General features: G+C 49.1%; 1 protein-coding gene across 17 annotated transcripts in view; it reads left to right on the forward strand.

The window, feature by feature from the left end:
- Positions 1-18353, forward strand: part of LOC144371523 (uncharacterized) — a 21170-nt gene extending 2817 nt beyond the window's left edge. For 5 of the 17 annotated variants that reach the window (XM_078033842.1, XM_078033843.1, XM_078033844.1 and 2 more), the window contains exons 3-15: positions 2024-2232; positions 2393-2605; positions 7914-8101; positions 9569-9762; positions 10000-10205; positions 11271-11385; positions 12692-12807; positions 12974-13204; positions 14284-14398; positions 14593-14690; positions 14857-14973; positions 15946-16060; positions 17982-18353. In XM_078033842.1, the coding sequence (XP_077889968.1) occupies positions 2564-2605; positions 7914-8101; positions 9569-9762; positions 10000-10205; positions 11271-11385; positions 12692-12807; positions 12974-13204; positions 14284-14398; positions 14593-14690; positions 14857-14973; positions 15946-16060; positions 17982-18187 (1743 nt within the window). In that variant the 5' untranslated portion in view covers positions 2024-2232; positions 2393-2563 and the 3' untranslated portion in view covers positions 18188-18353. Of the gene's footprint in view, positions 1-2023; positions 2233-2392; positions 2606-2627; positions 8102-9568; positions 9763-9999; positions 10206-11270; positions 11386-12691; positions 12808-12973; positions 13205-14283; positions 14399-14592; positions 14691-14856; positions 14974-15945; positions 16061-17981 lie in introns of those variants that run through there. The other 12 variants (XM_078033846.1, XM_078033847.1, XM_078033849.1 and 9 more) reach the window with 11 other exon arrangements.
- The last annotated feature ends 816 nt before the right edge of the window (positions 18354-19169 follow it).

Raw genomic sequence — 19169 nt, forward strand, 5'->3', positions numbered from 1 at the left:
ACAATCTTTGTCAGTAGCCAAGAGACACCCCTACAGGGGCCACAGTACTCTGGTCCTCTGGTATCTTGCCAGCAGTTCTTCCCACGCTCAAAGAGGGTTTCAGACACTGAGTCAATAGTCCGGGTGGTCATTTGTTGCCTTCTAATCTCAAGTTGAGCTCCTCTTAGAGGTGATATTGAAATCCTTCTGTGTACCTGACCCATCATTTTAAATGATGTTCCAAGTTCACTTTATGGTATATGTGTGGTTCTGGGGATTGAACCCAGGACCCTAAGCCTGTTAGACAAGTGATGTACCTGAGCTACACATTCAGAGACCCCTGTAACTGTCTTTCCCCTTTGCCACAGGGTCTAAATTGCCAAGGCTGACATCAAACGTTCCTCTTGCCTCCCTGGTGGCTGGCATGACAGGCGTGCACCTGGGACTGTCACACTCTAGCCTGTGATGGGAACTCATGTGCCTCTGTCCAGGGCTGAGCATGGTTCTGCAGAGCTGTGCTCCAGGCTCCCTGCAGGGCTGTGGAGGCCTCTGCTGCCCAGCAGCCCTGGTGCCCTCTCCAGTGCTTCTCCCAGCCGAGGGCAGGCAGCTGCCCATTGCTGTAGGCTGACTTTATTTTCTTCTTATGGCACTCATATGTTCTCAAGAGTATGTTGGACTATTTGTCCATTACGAGTCTAACAGGTCCTCTAGAACGTTCAAACAATAAGTAAAATTCCTAAATAGTAAGTGAGCATGCACAGAAATTGGGCTAATGTTTTGGGAAGAACAATGTTGGATGATATATTCATGGCTTGAATATATCATCCAACATGAAGTTATATTTTATTATTTACAAAATAATAAAACAATGAAGCAATACCATGGGCTGAGCTAAAATATATCCCCAGGACCTTAGGCATTCTGATCATCTCTGGGTAATGAAATGGAAGTAAAGGTATCAAAGCCAATGATCATCTGTTTCCAATTTTCTGTGATTTGGTTCAAGTGGTAAAGTGGTGATATTTATTAATTAATGGATCAAATAGGTTCATAATTGTTTTAGAGTATAATTAGGTGCCTTCAAACTTTTGACTGTATGTGCACATTTGAGAATGGTTCCAGCCATTCTGTCATCCTTTGGGTCATTCCCCTCCTATGTCCTGTGAGACATTTTCTATGTGAGGCTTTAAAAAGAAGAGAATATTGTGTAAAGAAACCTTGGGATCTGTGCAGTATAAAATTGAATGGGTTCATTCAGAAATCAGAAATTCTATTGAAAGATATTTGCATGAGCCAAATAAAACCTATTTTTAGGCATCCTGGTGAAGACAAGGTTTTATCTTTATGTCTCATTTTCTATGTTTTGTTGTTGTTGTTGTTGTTGTTAGAATGAAATTCATATGTTGCCAGACCATTCTATCAGATGTGTAACTAGATGTCATTTAAATTACCCACTTTTACATGGTAGACATTTTTTAATGAACACTGCCTGTCTGCACCTTTTTAAAAAACAGGACTGGGATCAGAAGCCCAAATACCAACGGTCAGCTGGGACATATTTTTCATTTGGCCTACCTGTCAGCATTCCCTGAGGTCATCTGTGCAATCAGCTTTGTTACTCCTGCTCCCTCACTGGATTTCATAGAAACCATTGCTATGTATCGATCAGGGACACAAATCCCACAACATTGCGTTCTTTGAATATCCAGAGTCCCACTTTTCACTTTGCCATGCCTGAGATCAGCAGAAATATTTATCAGCAAATGTGAGATTTTCAAAGATCCAATTCTATGTGCTCCTTTCCCAAAGAGCCTTAGGCAGGGATATAGCATACATAAATATTAAGTAAAGGCCATAGTTTTTAAAATGTCATCCATTGAATAGTTGACACATGTCTGAGATACTTTTTATTTTGGAGGAGGTATTATTTAATAGGGAATTCCAACAGCTACGTAATAGTGAAATGAGAAGTCTTGCATCCATTTAATTTTGTTTCTGATGATTTTTATGAGGAAGGATAAGATACTTCCTTGTTCCCTTGCAGATGTTGCCCACTTCTGTGAATGGATGCGGGATGTCACCTACTACTTGCATATCTGCATGTTGGGCTTGACACTGCTATCGTACTTGGTAGTTGGCAGAAAGTCAATACTGAAGTTAAGTTCTTGTGTTCTAGCAGCAGAGCTGAAGATCCTTGGTGTGCCACCTTCTGCAATCCATGCTGCTCTGTTCATGTTCCTTATTGACTTCCTGGTGAGCATCATGGTCTCCTGGTCTTGAGAATGGCCAAGCATTGCACTGTGAATGTGGAAGATGGGCATGTGGAAGGCTCCAGGGAGGAGGGATCATTGATCATGTACTCTACTCCATGTGCCTGTTTAATGACCTGTTTTTTTTATTTTTGGGTTTTAAGGGAGACACTGCCCTCAAACACTTCTGTGCAGCTGGGAATTCAGGCTTCTGCTTCACCTTGAAGTAAGCATTAATGATTCCTTTCCAGAAGACATGAGAAGAGAGAGTGAGCCTCTGGTATCATGCAAGTTCCTTGCATTGCCCATGGGCTAGAGGAGAGAAGAGTTGCTTCATGAGATTTGATCCCCTTTTTCCTGAAGAGTTCCACACAGAGGTGAGTCCCCAGCGTGTTTAGACACCATTTCAGACCCCTTTGTTGACGGAAGTGAATCAGAGCCCCTGATGATGTAGATGAGCTAAAGATGGATTTGCTATGAATTTTTTATTTTGTTTCTCAGGGCCTGAGTCAAGCCAGCCTTTGTGCTGTCAGCGCATGAGCTGCTGGTCAAATGTGAGGAAGTGGTCTTGCTTTATGAAAAGACCACCCTGATTCAGTGAGCCAGAGGCAACCTGCAGTACCTGTTTTCCTGTAAAGGCAGATTGCTGTGGATGACCTCTGGCCTCATCATGCAGCACTGCTCAGAGTAGAGGATTGAGGGTCCAGGCAGATCCCTAGTTCCTTTTAACCTTTATTGCCATTGGGCCACCCCAGGGTCCTTGGACTGTACCTGGTCTTCTGGCCTGGGTCAAGGGATGTGAGGTTTGGAATCCCTTCTGTGGCAGGATCCCAGGCCCCCCAGCCACTTGAGGGCAGCACATGTTCCCTAATTGTGTTAGAGGGGGAGACTTCTCCCACCTATCCTCATCCATGGTCATCACACATTTTGTAGCTTGACACCTGAGGACCTTTATTCATTGACTTAGTGGTTAGTTGTGATGGTTGCTAAGACTAAATGACTCTTTCAAGGTCACATCACTTGTATGGTAGGGCTAGAGCATGGATCTTCCTAATTGATTTCATGGGACTCTCTCATGGAAACTGTGACTGCCTCCTAAACACACACTCCACATTTGGAGTGTCAAAATTCTTGGCACTGCCTCCTTGGCAAGTGTATCTTGTCTTCTACGTGGGAATTTCACAAATATTTTCCTTTGGTTTGTGGAGGTCATGCAGAAGTGATTTTATTTGAAATAGCCCAAACAAGAAATACCAGTTGTCGTTTTGGCACATGGATGTGTGTAGTAAACACCCCTTTCTGTGTGCTTGCATGAGTTGGTCCTTTGAATTTGTTGAAGAATGGTTGTCGGGGGAGCAAGGTAAGGAGAGATGGATATCAATGCTTGTCCAGTATTCTGAAGTGAAGAATGTATTGAGGATGTGAAGGCTTTTCTAGCCAGTTCCTATGGCTCACTCAGGGATCAGTCAGAGGATTCTGTCTGGTAGACTCTTTGGAGTAGATGTCAAAGTGGCCTGGTCTTACCCTGTCCAGGACTGAATGCTGAGCTTGAGTGGGAGCTTCTTGTCAGTTCAAGCATTTCCATGAGTCTGTCCTCTGTTCTCTTTATTTGTTTGTTTTATTTTTTCAGTTTTCAGTGGACATATCTTTATTTTATTTTATGTGGTGCTGAGGATCGAACCCACTGACTTGCGCATGCCAGTCGATCAGGTTACCACTTGAGCCACATCCCCAGCCCCTTCTGTTCTCTTTTTTGCCAGCAGTTTCTAACAGGAAAGGAGAACAAACATTGAAAGTACGGTGATTGATTATGTATACCAATGTTATTTGAATCAACTTTGTATAATTCAAAATTAACTTTTTGCTAGTAAAATTTCATATGTTGAGGAAATAATGAAAATATTGGGGTTGGGGGATGAGGATGGGCAAATCAAATATTTTTGAGCACCAAGATCTGTTTTTTTTTTTAACTTAAATCATAAACTGCCAGAGGACCACACCAAGTAGATATTTCCAGAGACAGTGGGAAGGTAGTGGCACATGAGGAAGGGAAGAGCTCTCAGATTGGGAAGAGGGGGCCGCTTCAGGACTCACCAGGCAAGGCAGGAGGCTGCTGGCCATGGTACATGCCTGGGCCCACTGAGTGGGGACGATCCATGCTCTGTGTCCCTCTACCCTCCTCTGTAGCTTGTGTTGGCAGCAGTTCAGGGAATTGGGGTCAGAAGTGCTCCCAGTAATATAGGCACCAGCCCCCAGAGTGTGTTCCTAGGCCTTTCCCCATTTGGCCTGACTTGGTGCTTGTGTTGATGCAGGGCTGAGACCCTACAGTCATCAGAGTGTGTCTGTGGTCCCGATCCATCCTGCATGGCCAACATGCTCAGACCTTCAGCTGGGTCCTAGGCCTGCTACAACCAAACTCTGTCAACTGGGTGGCCAACCACAGAGGAAGGGCCTTCCCTCAAGCTCCAGGGGCTCAACACACTAGGTGTTGGGCAGTCCCACTGCCAAAACACCTCACAGGTTCCTAGGGGACTGTCCCCCCAACTCTCCCAGCTCTTGCCCACTCTCCTATTGCTGCCCACGATCTGTGGTTCCCATATGGGCATCCCGTCCTGGCTCCAACCTCACATAGCCGGTATCCCCCAGTCTCCCTGGTATCTGGGTCCAGACTCTCCTCTTCCTACAAGAATATCAGATATTGGATTTGGTCCCAGTTGAGGCTGTGTTCCATCATGTGAGCTCTTAGCTTCATCACTGTGCAAAGACTCTTTTTTCCACACAAGTTCGCACGACTTTTGGCTGGCTAAGAATTTTCAGGTGACACTTTTGTAATGAGTACACTTTCCTTCCTTCCGATCTCCCCCCAGTGAGCATTCCTCGCACCCTTGTCCTAGTTCCTTTATGGCAGTTTCCCTCCTTATGGCTGAGAGGACCTAGTGACCCCTGGATTCACACGTTCTCCTTAATCACCAACACAATGCAGAATTCTCCAAAGGGCCATATATGCTCCTGGAAGTTGGTGGTGGAAATAGTTCTCCATCCATTAATCACTACTCACTCACTAATGTCCTTGTGTCCTTGACAAAGGCTCTCCCTTTCCTGGTTTTCCTGAATAGAAATCCTTGCATCTTGGGTGAATAGGGTTATGGGTTGTGCAGAGGATGTTGGTCCACTGAGCATCTTAGAGACTGTTCTTTATGGAGCCTAATGATCCTCATTGGGGAATGAGCCCAGGGTCCTAACTGTGTTTAGTGTGAGGACACCATGGGTTCAGAAGAGGGAAAGAAGGACAAGGGAAACTCAAATGTCCCTTCATGGCCCCTGGAGTTAGAGGACTTACCCCTTTGCACCTGGGATCAGGAGACCTCATTTCCTTGAGGACACGCACACTCAGACGTAAATCTTGAGTGTGGGTTCCTTTCTGGGGTCCAGGGCTGTTGTTAGCCACCAGGAATGACAGTGCTCTCCATGCTGAGTAGAGCCATTTTTGCCAGGAAAGAGAGCCCATGGTCACGCCTTGTGCAAAGCATCCCACGCCAGGGCCTTCCATCCCTACATTCCTGTCCTGAAAGGAAGCCACTCATAGGCAAGGTGGGTCCAACCACCTCCCATGTGTTCACTCAGCACTGTGTTCCGGCATCACCCCAGTTAACAGTCCTGATGGGATCGGACGTGGCTCAGAATGTCACCCTCATGAGCTCTATTTTGCTACAGCTGCAGTTCTGCAGTGGGAGAAACTCAAAACCTCGAAACACATGCACATGAAAGAAAAGAGCAAGAGCCAGAGCCCAAACAGGCCAGGTGTGGCAAAGACAGCTGGAGTGCCTAGGTTGGGACTCAGAATTATGTCAGTGGGGTGGCATTGCTGCTGGCACCAGCATGATAACAGAGAGCCAGCCCTGCTCAATTTGGGGAGCAGTGTGTTGGGGAAGGCAATAGAAATTGAGAGGCAGGATTGAGTTTGGACCTAGGAGGAGGCTGGGTAAAAGGCCAGTGTGGGTTGGAGGGCCTGGGCAGATAGAGAGAGACCAGGGCACACCCCAAAGCCTGGAGACTGCACTTGATGTCCAGGGTTGTGAAACACCACCTCCCCTCTTACTCACAACTGAGCGCAAGGGGCATTGATGAGTTCAGTTTGTGTGCAGCTGCATCCAAGGTGGCTCGGCTAGGTACCTCTGTTTCCTTGACTCAGGAGGCTGGGAGTCCAGGCTCCACTGAGTCTCAGCTGGGAGGATGAGAATCTGAGTTTATGCCTGTGTTCCTAGTAGGATCCATGTTGGCTGAGCCTCAGTGTTTTTGTAATGAGAGGATGGGTGACTGTCATGTCTTTATCACAGGACACACTTGCTAAATGGATTTGTTTGCTCTGAGGAGGGCAGTGGTGCTGGAGACAGGGATGCAGACAGGGGTCATGGACTTGGCATAACTCGGTGTTGGAGATGATATCCCATCACCTGTACCCACTTCAATTCCCATGAATCCAGAGGCTGAGCCCCCTTGAGGTGAGGGGTGAACCGGTTCTGGGCAGCAGGATGCTGTGGTACCTCGGAGTCTCTGTGAGACCCCAACACTAGACACACTTGGCCCTTTTGAAATATTAGGAGAAGCTTTGGGAAGTTTTATGGCAGAGGGGAGCAGCCTCTGCATCTCAGTCCCCTCCAACTCGCCATGGTGTAGAGAGGGAACTGCAGCCAGGATAGGACGGACATTGGCCACGTCCCTGTGTGGGACACAGGCGCGATTGAGTTAGGGTGCATTCTTTGTCTCTCCCCTTCTTGTGATTGTCCCATCTCTACATTTGTGCTTTAGCCACCTGGGAGTCCCATCTCTGGTTTCAGAGACAATAGAGGGTGTTATGGGCCAATAGACACAATAAACACTAGAGATTAGATGCTACCCTACTTTCCAGAAAAGACTGGGCACACCATGAGTTGCACAATGATGGGACCAGGGTCCAAAAGCTGCTGAGAGGGAAGGACTGGTTGTGAATGCATTTTTGAAGGCTCCAAGCTGGAACTCTAGTGGCACCAAGCAGGGCAGATGCTGGTGGGGATGTTTGGGTAGTTGTTGGTGAACACATGCGCACCTGAGATGGGTAGGCATGGAGGAGAAATCAGCAGCCCATAGGGCTTTTGAAAGTGGTCTTATGTGAAAAGAGGCTCAGGTATGGGCACAGGAAATGACATCATTGCCTTGACAATGGATCAAACAGAACATGGAACCCTGGTATCCAGGCACCCACTTCACTGACCAAGCCATCCGAGCTCATTTGGTTGGAGAAACTGGAGTGAGAAGGATGTTCCCCTGTCCTTGCAAACAATGCCGAGCCTCAGGCTCCCAGGAATCTCAGGGGGGCCAAATAGCCCTTTTGTGGATACACTGGGTGAGGCTTCATCTTAGACGCCAGATCCTCTGGCAATTGTCGCAGAGGAGCTCAAGAGTAACAGTGAGTAGCACAGGGCAGGTGAGCCCAGCAGGCCCTCTGGTCTGATCCCTCATGAATGGCCCAGGACTCTTATTCTGACTGTGTGTGTGTGTGTGTGTGTGTGTGTGTGTGTGTGTGTGTGTGTTTTTGTACTGATGGGAACTGTCCCATTGTGCTTTGACTCTAGTGTATTGGCACAAGTCATTTTTCTGTTTGTCACCATTTCCATTTTGAACCCACCATTCTTGGTCCCAACCCAGGGTGAAAATGATCAGAACACGGAGGAGCCCTTCAGGGTACAGAGCCTTGAACCTTACAGGCAGGACCAGCGTAGGAATGAGCTCCTGCCTGACATTGGTGGGAGGAACCTACATTTCAGCAGCAACATGGGGTTAATCTCCTGGGATTCCATCCTCACCCAGCAGGTGCTGGATCTCTTGTTCCCAAGGTAAGCACCAGACCACCAAGCCCAAGTGTGTAGCCCCCTCATGCCTGGGTTTGGGGCTGCCATGTACCTCTCAGGGACCCAAAGGTTTGTGATACCTAATGAGATAGAGGACCACACTCATAGTGGAAAGTCAGCCCCAAATGGGACAAGTCCTGGAGGTGCCTGCCACAGCCTTGCAAGGGCAGTGAACTCCCCTCTCAGGGAGAGAAACCATCCTGACTCCAGCTGATCCACAGAGGTCCGTGGAGCAGTCCCCACACACTGGGCACCACAGCTCAATGGTGTGCACTGAGCTCATTCCCAGGTGGACTCAGCGAGGCCAGGTGGTCTTTCTGGTGTGATGTTGGCTTCGTGAAGAACGTAGATCTGTGCCAGAGGCGTCTCAAAACTCGGGCCTTGGGAAAAGCACTTTTGGATTAATAAAGACATGTTAGTTTCCATAGTGGGACAGAGCGTCCTAGCTGGGACATAGCTGGACAGGGGCTTTGGACATGGCAGCTCCCACACCCAGAGATATGTGGGAATCAGCAGTTTGGGCTCATTCACTGATGAACACAGAGAAAGCACCCACTGTGTGAAGACATGTTTCCAGTCACGTTTCATAATTCAGTAAAAAATGGGGTGCAAATGACTGCCATTGTGTCCCTTTTCATGGGGGTCAGGCTAAAACCGCAGGTGCCATGAGTACATATCCTACATGTGACTGCATCCCTGACTCCATGAGTCATAACTGCACGTTGTCCTCTTCAGTGACTATGGTAAACCCCTGGACCAACTTCAACATGGAATGGGCTTGGGGTCTGTTTCCAAAATAGGGACCTGCAAGGTGATTTGACTTGGGAAGGCTGAGGAAAGACTGCTCTCCCCAATTCTGTTTTCTGCCTGCAGTGTAAGGTGTGGGGCTTCAACAGTAGGAGGGGTACGGCGGGGAGTTGTAGGTAGTCATGGTCCTCTGGTAGAGCCCCTGGGACAATGTATCCCCCCACATCACACCTCCCTGTCCTCCCCCAGGGCCACAGAGATGTGGTCTGCACTCATGGGAAAAGAGAGGTCCACTGCTACTCAGGGGGACTCAGTGAGAGCTCACAGAGAATGTGGTAGCATTGCAGCCCACGCCAGGGGAGGAGGTGTCTCTTGAGCCCTGAGAAGACTGGGCAGGAGGACAGACACTCCTGAAAGGTGCATTCCAGGTTGGAGAGCACGTAGCCAAGGGGAAGAAGAGTGTCAGGCCTGCCCAGAGGAGGGGAGAGCTGGTCAAACCATGGATCTAGTGCTCCTTGATTGAAGGTTCTTTGCCTGTGGCGACCTGTCTTGTCCCTGCCTGTACAGCCACTGTGACTTGTCTGGGGTGGACTGGTGTGTTCAGAGCCAGGGATGGTTCAGGAGTGTAGGGTCAGAGGTTTTCTCTGGAGGCCGTGGCGAAGGCAAGGCCAGGGTTTTGCTGACTCCACACCTGCCTCCCCACAGTGCCTCACCTTCCTTCCTGGGGACCTGGGTGAACTTCTTCACCGAGGATTTCCATCAGCCTCCAGGCTCTCTGAGTCTGCAGCTGCTGCTGCCGTATATGTATCTCTTCCTGGAGCACCAAGCACACCACCTCTTGGCCCCAACTGAAGATGACATATCAAGCCAGGCAGAGCCTGAGAGCCAGGCGGACTGTGGTGAGTACCTAAGGGTATATGAGGAAAGGTCCGACTGCTGTCACACTGCAGGGAGTCTGTATGCCTGGTGTTGGGCTGGAAATTAGGATAAGCCTTTGTCCACTCAGGAAGTGATCCCAGTCTGCAAAGAGGTCCTGTGTGGGCTAAGGGCCTGAGTTCTTCCTGGGAGCCAGGGGTATTGTCTGTCTGTGCAAAGGTCAGGGCAAGGCAGTCATGTTGGCATCTTTTCTCCTCTAGCTACAAGCTCAGTTCCTGTCACGGCTCCTAAGCCAACCCCAGAGCCAGAGCCTTCTCCCTGGGAAGGGGCAGAGCTGGAGTCCAGGACATCAGGGGTCTCCACTCGGTACTCCCCACGGCCCCAGTACAACAGGCGGGTGAGAGGCAGGTGCCTCATTCACGTCTACCTGGAGAATGAAAACACAACACAGTATAGGAGCATCCTGGTGAGTCTTCGAGCAGGGGAGTCTCCTGGGAGCCCACACTGGGGAAGACCGAGTCCACAGCAAACACCTTGGACTAGGCCTGTCTTCTTTAACTGGAGCTTCTGGAAGGTCAGGAAGGAGAGCAGAAAGTGAGGAAGAGAGAGGCGGGAGAGCAGCAGCATGCCAGGTCTGGGTGCCAGTGGGCCTGCGTGTTTTGGGGTGTGCAGGTCAGAAGTGCAGGAGTGAGTGCTGGGTTCAGAGGAGGTCAGAGAAATATCGAGGGTACAGGCCATCCTCTACTGACCTTGGTATTGAGGAGGAGTGTATTGAACCATGGAGGTTGAAGCAGAGGTGTTGGCAGTCATTTTTTTGTGTGTGAGAGGGGACATGTTGCTGGTTGAAGGGAAGGGAGCCATTGTAGAATGATTAGGGTGGGTAGGTGTGGGTCACAGACAACTGGGGGCCTTGGAGGGGCCCATTAGTGTCCTAGTTTGCATGTATGTGAATAGATTTAGTGGCTCTGCAGAATTTTCCTGGGTGTGGAGTATCCATCATGAGACTCTGGTGTCCAGCTGCAGGGGAGCCATGTTGAACCACTGCACCTGCTGGGTCCGAACCTCCTGATACCCCAGAAAGCACTGACACTCTCGAGCCCGGCAGCTTCCATGCCTATCATTAAAGAGTCCTAGTGTGTGTTGTGCCCTGGCTGTCAGGACCAAAGCACCTAGGGTTTGTGCCTGGTCCACACAAAAATGCAGCTGCATCCCAGACCAGAGCAGGGATATGGAAGTCCACTGGACCATTCCTCCCATTTGATGGGACTAGAGTGTGTCTGTACAAAGCCTTTTGGTCCTTATTCCCTTGTCCCTGTAGGGCATAGCAGGTTGAAGCAAACTCTTGTACCAAGATTGGACTAGAGGCTCATAGGAAGACCCCACATGATCACATGAAGGCCTCAGGTAGCAGGGTATCAAGATGGTGCCCTTGTGTTGAGAGCTCACTTGTCTCTGATTGTCCTCGAGCACTGTCCTCTGGGTAGCTACTCCCAAATTCCCTCTCTGATGAGCTTTCTCCAACCCTGCTCAGGTGACCTGCCAGGACACAACTCCAGTCATCATCCGCAGGGCCTTAGATGCACACTTGCTCCAGCAGGAGGATCCAAAAAACTACGAGCTTCTGCAAATTGTCTCGAACCATCAGAGTAAGTGGAGCCATCAGAGGGTAGGGAGCAGTGAGTCACAGTGGGCTCACGATAACTGGGAGCCAAAACACAGTGTGCATTGGCCCAATGCCCAGGAAGAGTATGGTGGGACTTTTGCATAAAACAAAGTGTAATGATGGGGCATAAATCTGCAGGTTCTTCATGTTCCCCAGGGGCTGTGGACCTGCCTAACATGTGTTCTTTCCTTGGCCTGAGGAGGCATTGCAAAGCTATTATCCACAAGGGCCCAAGAATAGAGGCTTCTTTGTCTTGTTTCAAAGAAGACAGACAACCACAGGGTGCCTACTTTGGCAGCCTTTCCTGAGCTAGATGAGTACATGAGAAAAGCAGTTCAATGAAGAATCATTTCTGGCTTCCAATCTTTCTATTCACTGCAAACTGAGTCCATTTAGGACCAGAGGCCATTTCTAGAGAGAAGTGTGTGGTAGAATAGAACCCTTCACAGCTTGTAAACTCTTCGAGAGAGAGAGAGAGAGAGAGAGAGAGAGAGAGAGAGAGAGAGAGAGAGAGAGAGAGAGAGAGAGAGAGAGAAAGAAGAAGAAAAAGGAGAAGGAGGAGGAGGAGAAGAAAAATGAAAATAAGTTGAAGGAGAAGACAATGAATAAGAAGGTCAAGATGACTATAAGAAGAAGCATGAGAAGAAGATGAAGAAGAACAAGAACAAGAAGGAGAAACACAAGCCGAACAAGAAGTATAACAATAAATTGATTAAAAAATGTGAATGAGAATTATACTCATGAGCAGGAAATGCAGAAGTGGGGAACTCAAGAGAAATATATTGCTCTGGATGGCACAGCCCTGCTGGCTGTGGACATCCTCCACCCACGCTCAACACACCTCCAAACCATACTCCTCAAATTAGTGTAGCCCTATATGAGTGGATGAATCCACTGGCAAGGTGGAGGCACCCATCATCAAGTGCTTTTCCCCAAACCCACCTGTGATCATTGCTGCAGTGGGGAGGAAATCTTCAACACATGAGTCTTTGGGGACCAATCCAGATACAAAGTCTAGCTGTTTCTCTTTGGTGGGTCCAACATGAACTAAGAGGGTCTGGGGTGCGAGGGGCTATTTCCTTGAAAGGTGTTCCTGTAGTGGACCTCCTGTGCATAGAGGGTCCTCAGGGAGGAATCAGTGGGGAGTCTTTGGTGGAACAGTAGCTGGATTTGGGGGCTCTCAGGTCTGTGTGTGAGACCTGAGCTGGCAGAGGCTCTCAGTTGTAGGGGATGTTGGGTAGTGTATTTCTTGAGTGTCACCTACCACGCCTCTGCCCCTGCCTCTCCAGAGCTGAAGATCCCTGCAGATGGGAAAGTATATTACGCCCTGGATGGAGGAGTGGATTATAACTTTCTTCTTCGGGAAACAGATGCCAGCAAGTCGTTGAAGATCAAGCCAAAGGAGGTAAACAGCCACCTTCTTCAGTCTTTACTCCTGGTGCCACTCCACATCCTCCAAGGGGACAAGAACCTCAGGTTCTGGATGGATGTTGTAGAACGCCCACAGAGCCAACTTCCAGGCTGGGTGGGGTGCAGTTGCTGGGTTTTGCTGATGTTGTCATCCCCCACAGTTCTTGGAGCCTTCTGTGGCAGTGGCATCCAGGACCCCAGCAGCTATGAGCAGCAGCTCTGCAGTGACTGCAGGATCATTGCCCCATGCCACCCAAAGCAATGAGTGGTGCCTGAGAAAAGTCACCAGTAGCAGCTCCTCACTGCTTCACTCCAGTGAGCAGGTGGAAGACAGCCGCTTTGTTCACGTCCTCCTAGAGGGACAGAGCCTGAGGGAGACAAAGCGCATCCTGGTAAGCCCGACAGCAGGGCTGCCTCCTGGGTGTCCACACAGTGGAAGGCAGGAGACACAGCCAACCCCGGGGCTGTGGTGGGAAATAGAGAGAGGTCCGTCTTAAGGGCTTGACCTGAGGAGGGAGAGCATCAGCATGCCCAGCTCCAGCAGTGCGTGGGCCTGTGTACTGTGGGTTTGGCAGGCCAGAAGTGCAGAAGGAAGTGCTGTGGACAGATGAAGGCAGAGATATGTCCAGGGTGCAGGCTGCAGTGCCTACAACTTGGTATTCTCAATTAGTGAGGTTGGAGCAGAGGAGGTGGCAGTGACTTGTCACATATGTTAGAGGGGATGTGTTCCTGGTGGCAGGGAAGAGAACCTCCTTAGCATGACTAGGTGTAGGAATTTGGGGTCGGGATCACCTGGGAGGTCATGCCAAAGCTTCGGAATGTCAGCCTTTGCATGTATGTAAATACGGAGCTAAAGGGGTTCTTGGCAGAATTTCTATGGATGTGCAGTAGACACGCTAATGCTGCAGGTGTCCAGCTGCAGAGGAGACATGTTCAGTGACTGCCAGTGCTGAGTCAAGTACATCATTACAACCAGACCCGCACCGAGCTTCCAGAGCCCAGGGCCTCTTAGAGCTGTCATGAAGCACTCAAGTGCACACTCTTGTATCTGAGTCTGTTTTGTGTAGTGGCATAAAGGACCAAAATTTTCAGTGCATCTGCCTCTTCCACCCACAAAGGCAGCCTGCATCCCAGAGCACACTTTGTGTGCAGATCCCTGGCCCATTGCTGCCATCTCAGTGAGATGAGAGTGTGTCTGTGCATAGGCAGTTTGGTCTTTTGACCTGAGTGGAATGTGGCTCCCCAGGGGGAGGGGAGATGGCAGGTACAGGCAGATATTTGTACCAGGATTGTTCTAGTAGCACATTGCAAGAACCCAGGGGGGATATGGAGGCCACACTTGGTTAGTAGGATAACAAGATTGTGCCCTTGTATATGTAGCTAACATTTCTCCTGAATGTTTGACCACAGTCTTCTGGGTAGCTCCTCTAAAAGCCATTCTCTGATGACATGTGTTCCCACCCTGATCCAGGTGACCTGTCAGGAGACGGTGACAAGCCTTATCCGCAGGGCCTTGGACCAAAATTTGTTGCAGCATGAGGATGTGAACAACTTTGAGCTGCTGAGTATGATATCTGAGGATGAGAGTAAGTAGGACAATCAGACAGTGGGGAGACATGATCGACAGTGGGCTCAGGATAACTCACAGCCAAGAGAAAGTGGGCCTTGGCCCCAAAATACCAAAGTGTGGTGGGCCTGGCGGAGACTCTCAGGGGTTGTGGGTGTTTTGTGGTATAATCCTTGAGTGCCACCTAACAATTCTCTCCACTTCGCTCTGCAGAAATCAAGGTCCCTGACCACTCACTCGTGTATCTGTCCATGAATCCGGGAATACAATATTTCATCGTGAGGAAACGCCCCGAGGTCAAGGGAAAGGAGGTAAACACCTACCTTATTCAAGCTGTACTTGTGCTGCCATTCCACTCCCACCTGGGGAAATAAGAAGCCTCATAACCTGGACATATGTGCTAGAAGCCCATAGAGCCAACTGACAGGCTGGGGTGGCTTTCTGTTTCTGGGTTTGATGATGTTCCATCCCCCACAGTTCTCAGAATCAACCTGCAAGTCCTCCAGGCCACTTTCCCACAAGCAGGTGGGAGACACCTGCTTAATTCACGTCCACTTAGAAACACAAAGTCCAAAGATGGCCAAGAAGGTCCTGGTAAGCCTGGGAGCAGGGGTGTCCCCCGGTGCTTACACCTGGGTGGGGAGCAGACACTGGTCCAATACCATGGACTACTCATGCCCTCTTGCATTGGAGCTTCTGGAAGATCAGGAGGATAGATGGGAATCAAGAAGGGAGAGGTCAGTGTGAAGGGCTGGAGCTGAGATGAGGGATAGCAGCAGCTTGTCCACCGCCATGTCTGAGGGAGTCTGTGTGTCAGGTGGCAGCATGCAGTCCAGAAGGGCAGAGGCCGGTATGGGTGACAGATGAGAACAGGACGGGACCTAGGTTGCAGTTTCCCCTGTATGGGATGCTGACGTCTATGGAGGAGGACAGCAGTGTGAGGTTCTGCATGTTCCTTGAACAAGGAGCTGAGAGGGTCTCTCTGCAGAGTCGATATGGATGTGGAGCAAGCACACTAAATGTCCAGGTAACCCAATGACCACCCTTGCCGGATGAGGTGCCCTCCTACACCCCAGCCAGCACTGAGCCTCTGGAGGCCAGGAACTCTCGTGACTATCTTTCGTCACTCCTGTGTGTGGTCATGTTTCTGGGTCTGTTTTTGTCCCTGGAATCTAGACCAAAGCCTCTAGGTTTTGTGCCTAGGCCATTCCCAATGCCGCCTGCATCCTCGGGCAGACCTGGGATCTTGGAGGCTATTGTCTCATTCCTCCCAACTTTTGGGATGAGATTGCATCTGTATGCAGGTAGTGGGGTCCTTTCACTTCGAGAGGAGTGCAGCTCCACAAGGAGCAATGGCAGGCCCAGGAAGTCCTATGTACAAGGATTGGGCTAGTAACCTATGGGAAGAGCCCGCCCGATGAGCAGGAGGCCAGCTTCAGGTAGTAGGGTCATGGATGTTGCCCTTGTATTTAGAGTGGAGGTGCCTCCAGAATGCCCCTGCCCACTGTCCTTGAGTAGTCACTTCAAGGCCCATTTCCTGAAGGCCTGTCTCCCATGCTGCTCCAGGTGACCTGCCACGATCGGGCTCCTGTCGTCATCCGCAGGGCCCTCGAGCTACACTTGCTTACTCAGGAGAAGCCGGAGGAATATGAGCTGGGCCAAATCATCTCTCACCGTCAGAGTAAGTGGGACAATCAGATGGCAGGGAGCAAGGGTCAGGATGTGGACTCAAGTTAACTCTTAGCACCAAAGAGTAGTCTCTGACCCCCAAGAACACTCCAACAGAGTGTGTTGGGGCTCGTGCACAAAGCCAACTACACTTCTGCTGGTGGGAGGTCTCGAGGTCCAATGGTATACCCCAGTGGATATTGTGGCTCCCCACCAGGTGCCTCCCCTGGACATGAACAGGCATCTAAAGCTGACATCAGTGAGGAGTGAGGAGGAAAGCCTCTTTCCAGGAGCAGTATGGTTCTGTGGTCTGGGATAGGAGTGGTTTCAGAGGAACATGGGAATGCATGGGCTAAAGAGGGAACTGGCATTTTGTGGATTGAAGCAGTAGGATTGAAAGCCTTCTGTATGATCAGAAAACCACTGCCTGGGCAGAGCATTGCCAGGATTCTAGCAAGCAGTAACAGGATGAAATTGGGAAGAAAACACAGCCTGGGGGACAGCCTGAATCATCTGTGTTTGGGCAAATTCCCTGGTTGTCTGTACCTGAGTCCACCTGCCAAGGAGTGATCACAATAGCCAGGTTATGATTCCAAATTAAAGTCAGAGGAGGGCTTCCTGAGCACGTAGCCACAGAGCTCATCTGATAATAATGCCAGCGCTTTTTCGTTGGTTGATTGGTTGGTTTTTTGTGAGCCAAACACCACAGCAGCCATTATCCCAGCCTATGTATGCTGAAGACCACCATCCCTATGAGTTCTAGGATCAATTTTTTCCTATATTAACCTACTGTTAGGTTAGTAGAATCTATGGAAGAGGAAGTCTGTCTGGGACCTTGGTAGCCTTAGAAATTCATAGCAGAGATCCCCACATCCAACCCAGAAGGGATGGAGAACAGGCTCTAGGTTAGAGGAGGGCGACAGGAAACAGGTGTTCAGAGGAAGGAGAAGCTGGCTGTTGTATTCCCCCACCCAGGGTCATGGCACCACTGGGCCATACACCATGTTGGAGGGAAGCATTCCCTTTGCTGGTCTTTGGAACCATTGTTCTCAATAGGGCAGCATTCGGAATGTGGCCTCCATTCTCTGAGGCTGGTCCACATGGAGGTGGGCTCCACCAACACAGAAGCATGGCTCTAATGTGGTATCCATGCTGGGTAGCCTGTCCTCACTGTGGCCATACTTGAGGAAAATAACTCAGAAGAGGAATCCTAGGCCTTTTTCTCTGGGTTTCATAGCTTTCTCTTTGGTTGTGCACTGAGGCTGTCCATAAAGCTCTAGTGTGTGGCAGTGGAGAGCTCCTCAGCCCTTGCCACAAAGGCATAGAGTGGGAGAGAGGGAACGAGGCTGGCAGAGAGGGAGAGAGAGAAATATGGAGAGGAGTAGGAGGACCTCTACATGGAGAATGAGGATTCAGTGGAGCCAATAGGAACAAGGTATTTTTTCCCAGGGCACAACCCTTTTTAGGTCTTCCTCCAACCATGCTCAACCTTTCTTCCAGTCCCTCCCACCTCCCAGTAGAGTATTCATCTTGAATAAGAATTTCATGTTGACATCAGAGCACTCACCATCCAATGCTTCCCTCCAAACCCACCTGTGAAGATGGCTCATGTGGGGTCTGAATCTTCGGCACAGGAGCCTTTTGTGGGAGATTTCAGATGTAAATCTAGTGGTGTGCTTTGGCAGATGCAAGAGGACCTGGGATGTTCTGGAGTCCAAAGCCTTTGGTAGGAACAGACATTAGGTCTGTTGAAGTGCTCTGCCTAGTTCTTCCTCAGGGAGGACTGTGGAGGTGGTCTTTGTTGGTATTGGTGCTGAATTGGAGAGCTCCCAGGTGTGTGGCTCTGGCCTTTTCTGGCACAGGCTCTCAGATGTTGGGGTGTCCTAGGGAGCACCTCCTGAGCCACCTTATTTTGTACACCTCTCTCTCCCCAGAGCTGAGGATTCCAGCGCAGGCCAACGTATTTTATGCAAAGAACCCTCACACAGAATCCAACTTTGTGCTGAGGAAAAGGAGCCTCTCCCAAAAGAATGATGAGTGGATCCAGCCTCAACCTCCCTCTCATCCTACAAAGAAGGCTGCAGCCCTCCTGAGGATGCTTGCAAAACCATTCTGCTGCTGTGTGCCTGGGCGGGACTGAGGCAGCCCAGGAATATTTACATTGATTACTATTTGCTTCAAAGTTTGAATCTATAGTTTGCCATTGTCCTTGACCTTGTTTAGTAACACAGTTGTTAATCTATCCTGTATTTGTTGTTTCTATTAATATATTATTATTTTAAAATATATATGTTTTTGTTACCTGATCTACAGTGATGATTTGAGTATACTAAATGTAGCAGTGATTCCTAAAGGACACATCCAAACCAACAGGAAGGAATGTTTCCTTGTATCAGCAAGAAGTTTGTTTTTTAGGAGTTTGGCAGATGGCATTATCTGAGTCAGTTTTTCCAATAGGGGCAATGAAGTATCGGCTATCATGGTACAAACAGAAACAAAGACACACAAACACACACTAGAGAACACACACACACAAACACTAGAGCACACACACACACACACTAGAGCACACACACACACACACACTAGAGCACACACACACACACACACACACACACACTAGAGCACACACACACACAATGAGAGATAGATAAACTGTTGGAGTTGGTCTCTTCTGAAATACTTTGGAGACATGGTTCTGATTTCTCCCATTTTGGAGTATTTTCAATTGCATAAGGTGTCCTGCAAATGAATCCCATGTCTGAAGAAGACATGCATGTGTACTTCCCATGCCACTTTCCACATAACCAGAAGGTCATGTCATGTAATATTTTTCATGGAGCTGTGTTTTGACTGTGAACCATCCCTTGAGGTCAGCTGTGGAATTTTCCACTGGTAGCATCACAATGGGGATCCACTCTTTGGATTTGGGGATATTTTTGATTTTTTTGATTCAGATTGGAAAGATATATATATATATGATTTTTGATCAAAATTGTGCATTTGATGATAATGAATGCCATGCATCTAGGAATCTTAGACTCTAGACAATGAATGACTGTCTACTGTTGCCTGGACTATTCTGCAAAATCCTGTAGCATTTGATCTTGTGTGAGGGCTTC

The sequence above is a fragment of the Ictidomys tridecemlineatus genome, chromosome 16 (assembly GCF_052094955.1).
Source record: "Ictidomys tridecemlineatus isolate mIctTri1 chromosome 16, mIctTri1.hap1, whole genome shotgun sequence".
Classification (NCBI taxonomy): Eukaryota; Metazoa; Chordata; class Mammalia; order Rodentia; family Sciuridae; genus Ictidomys; species Ictidomys tridecemlineatus.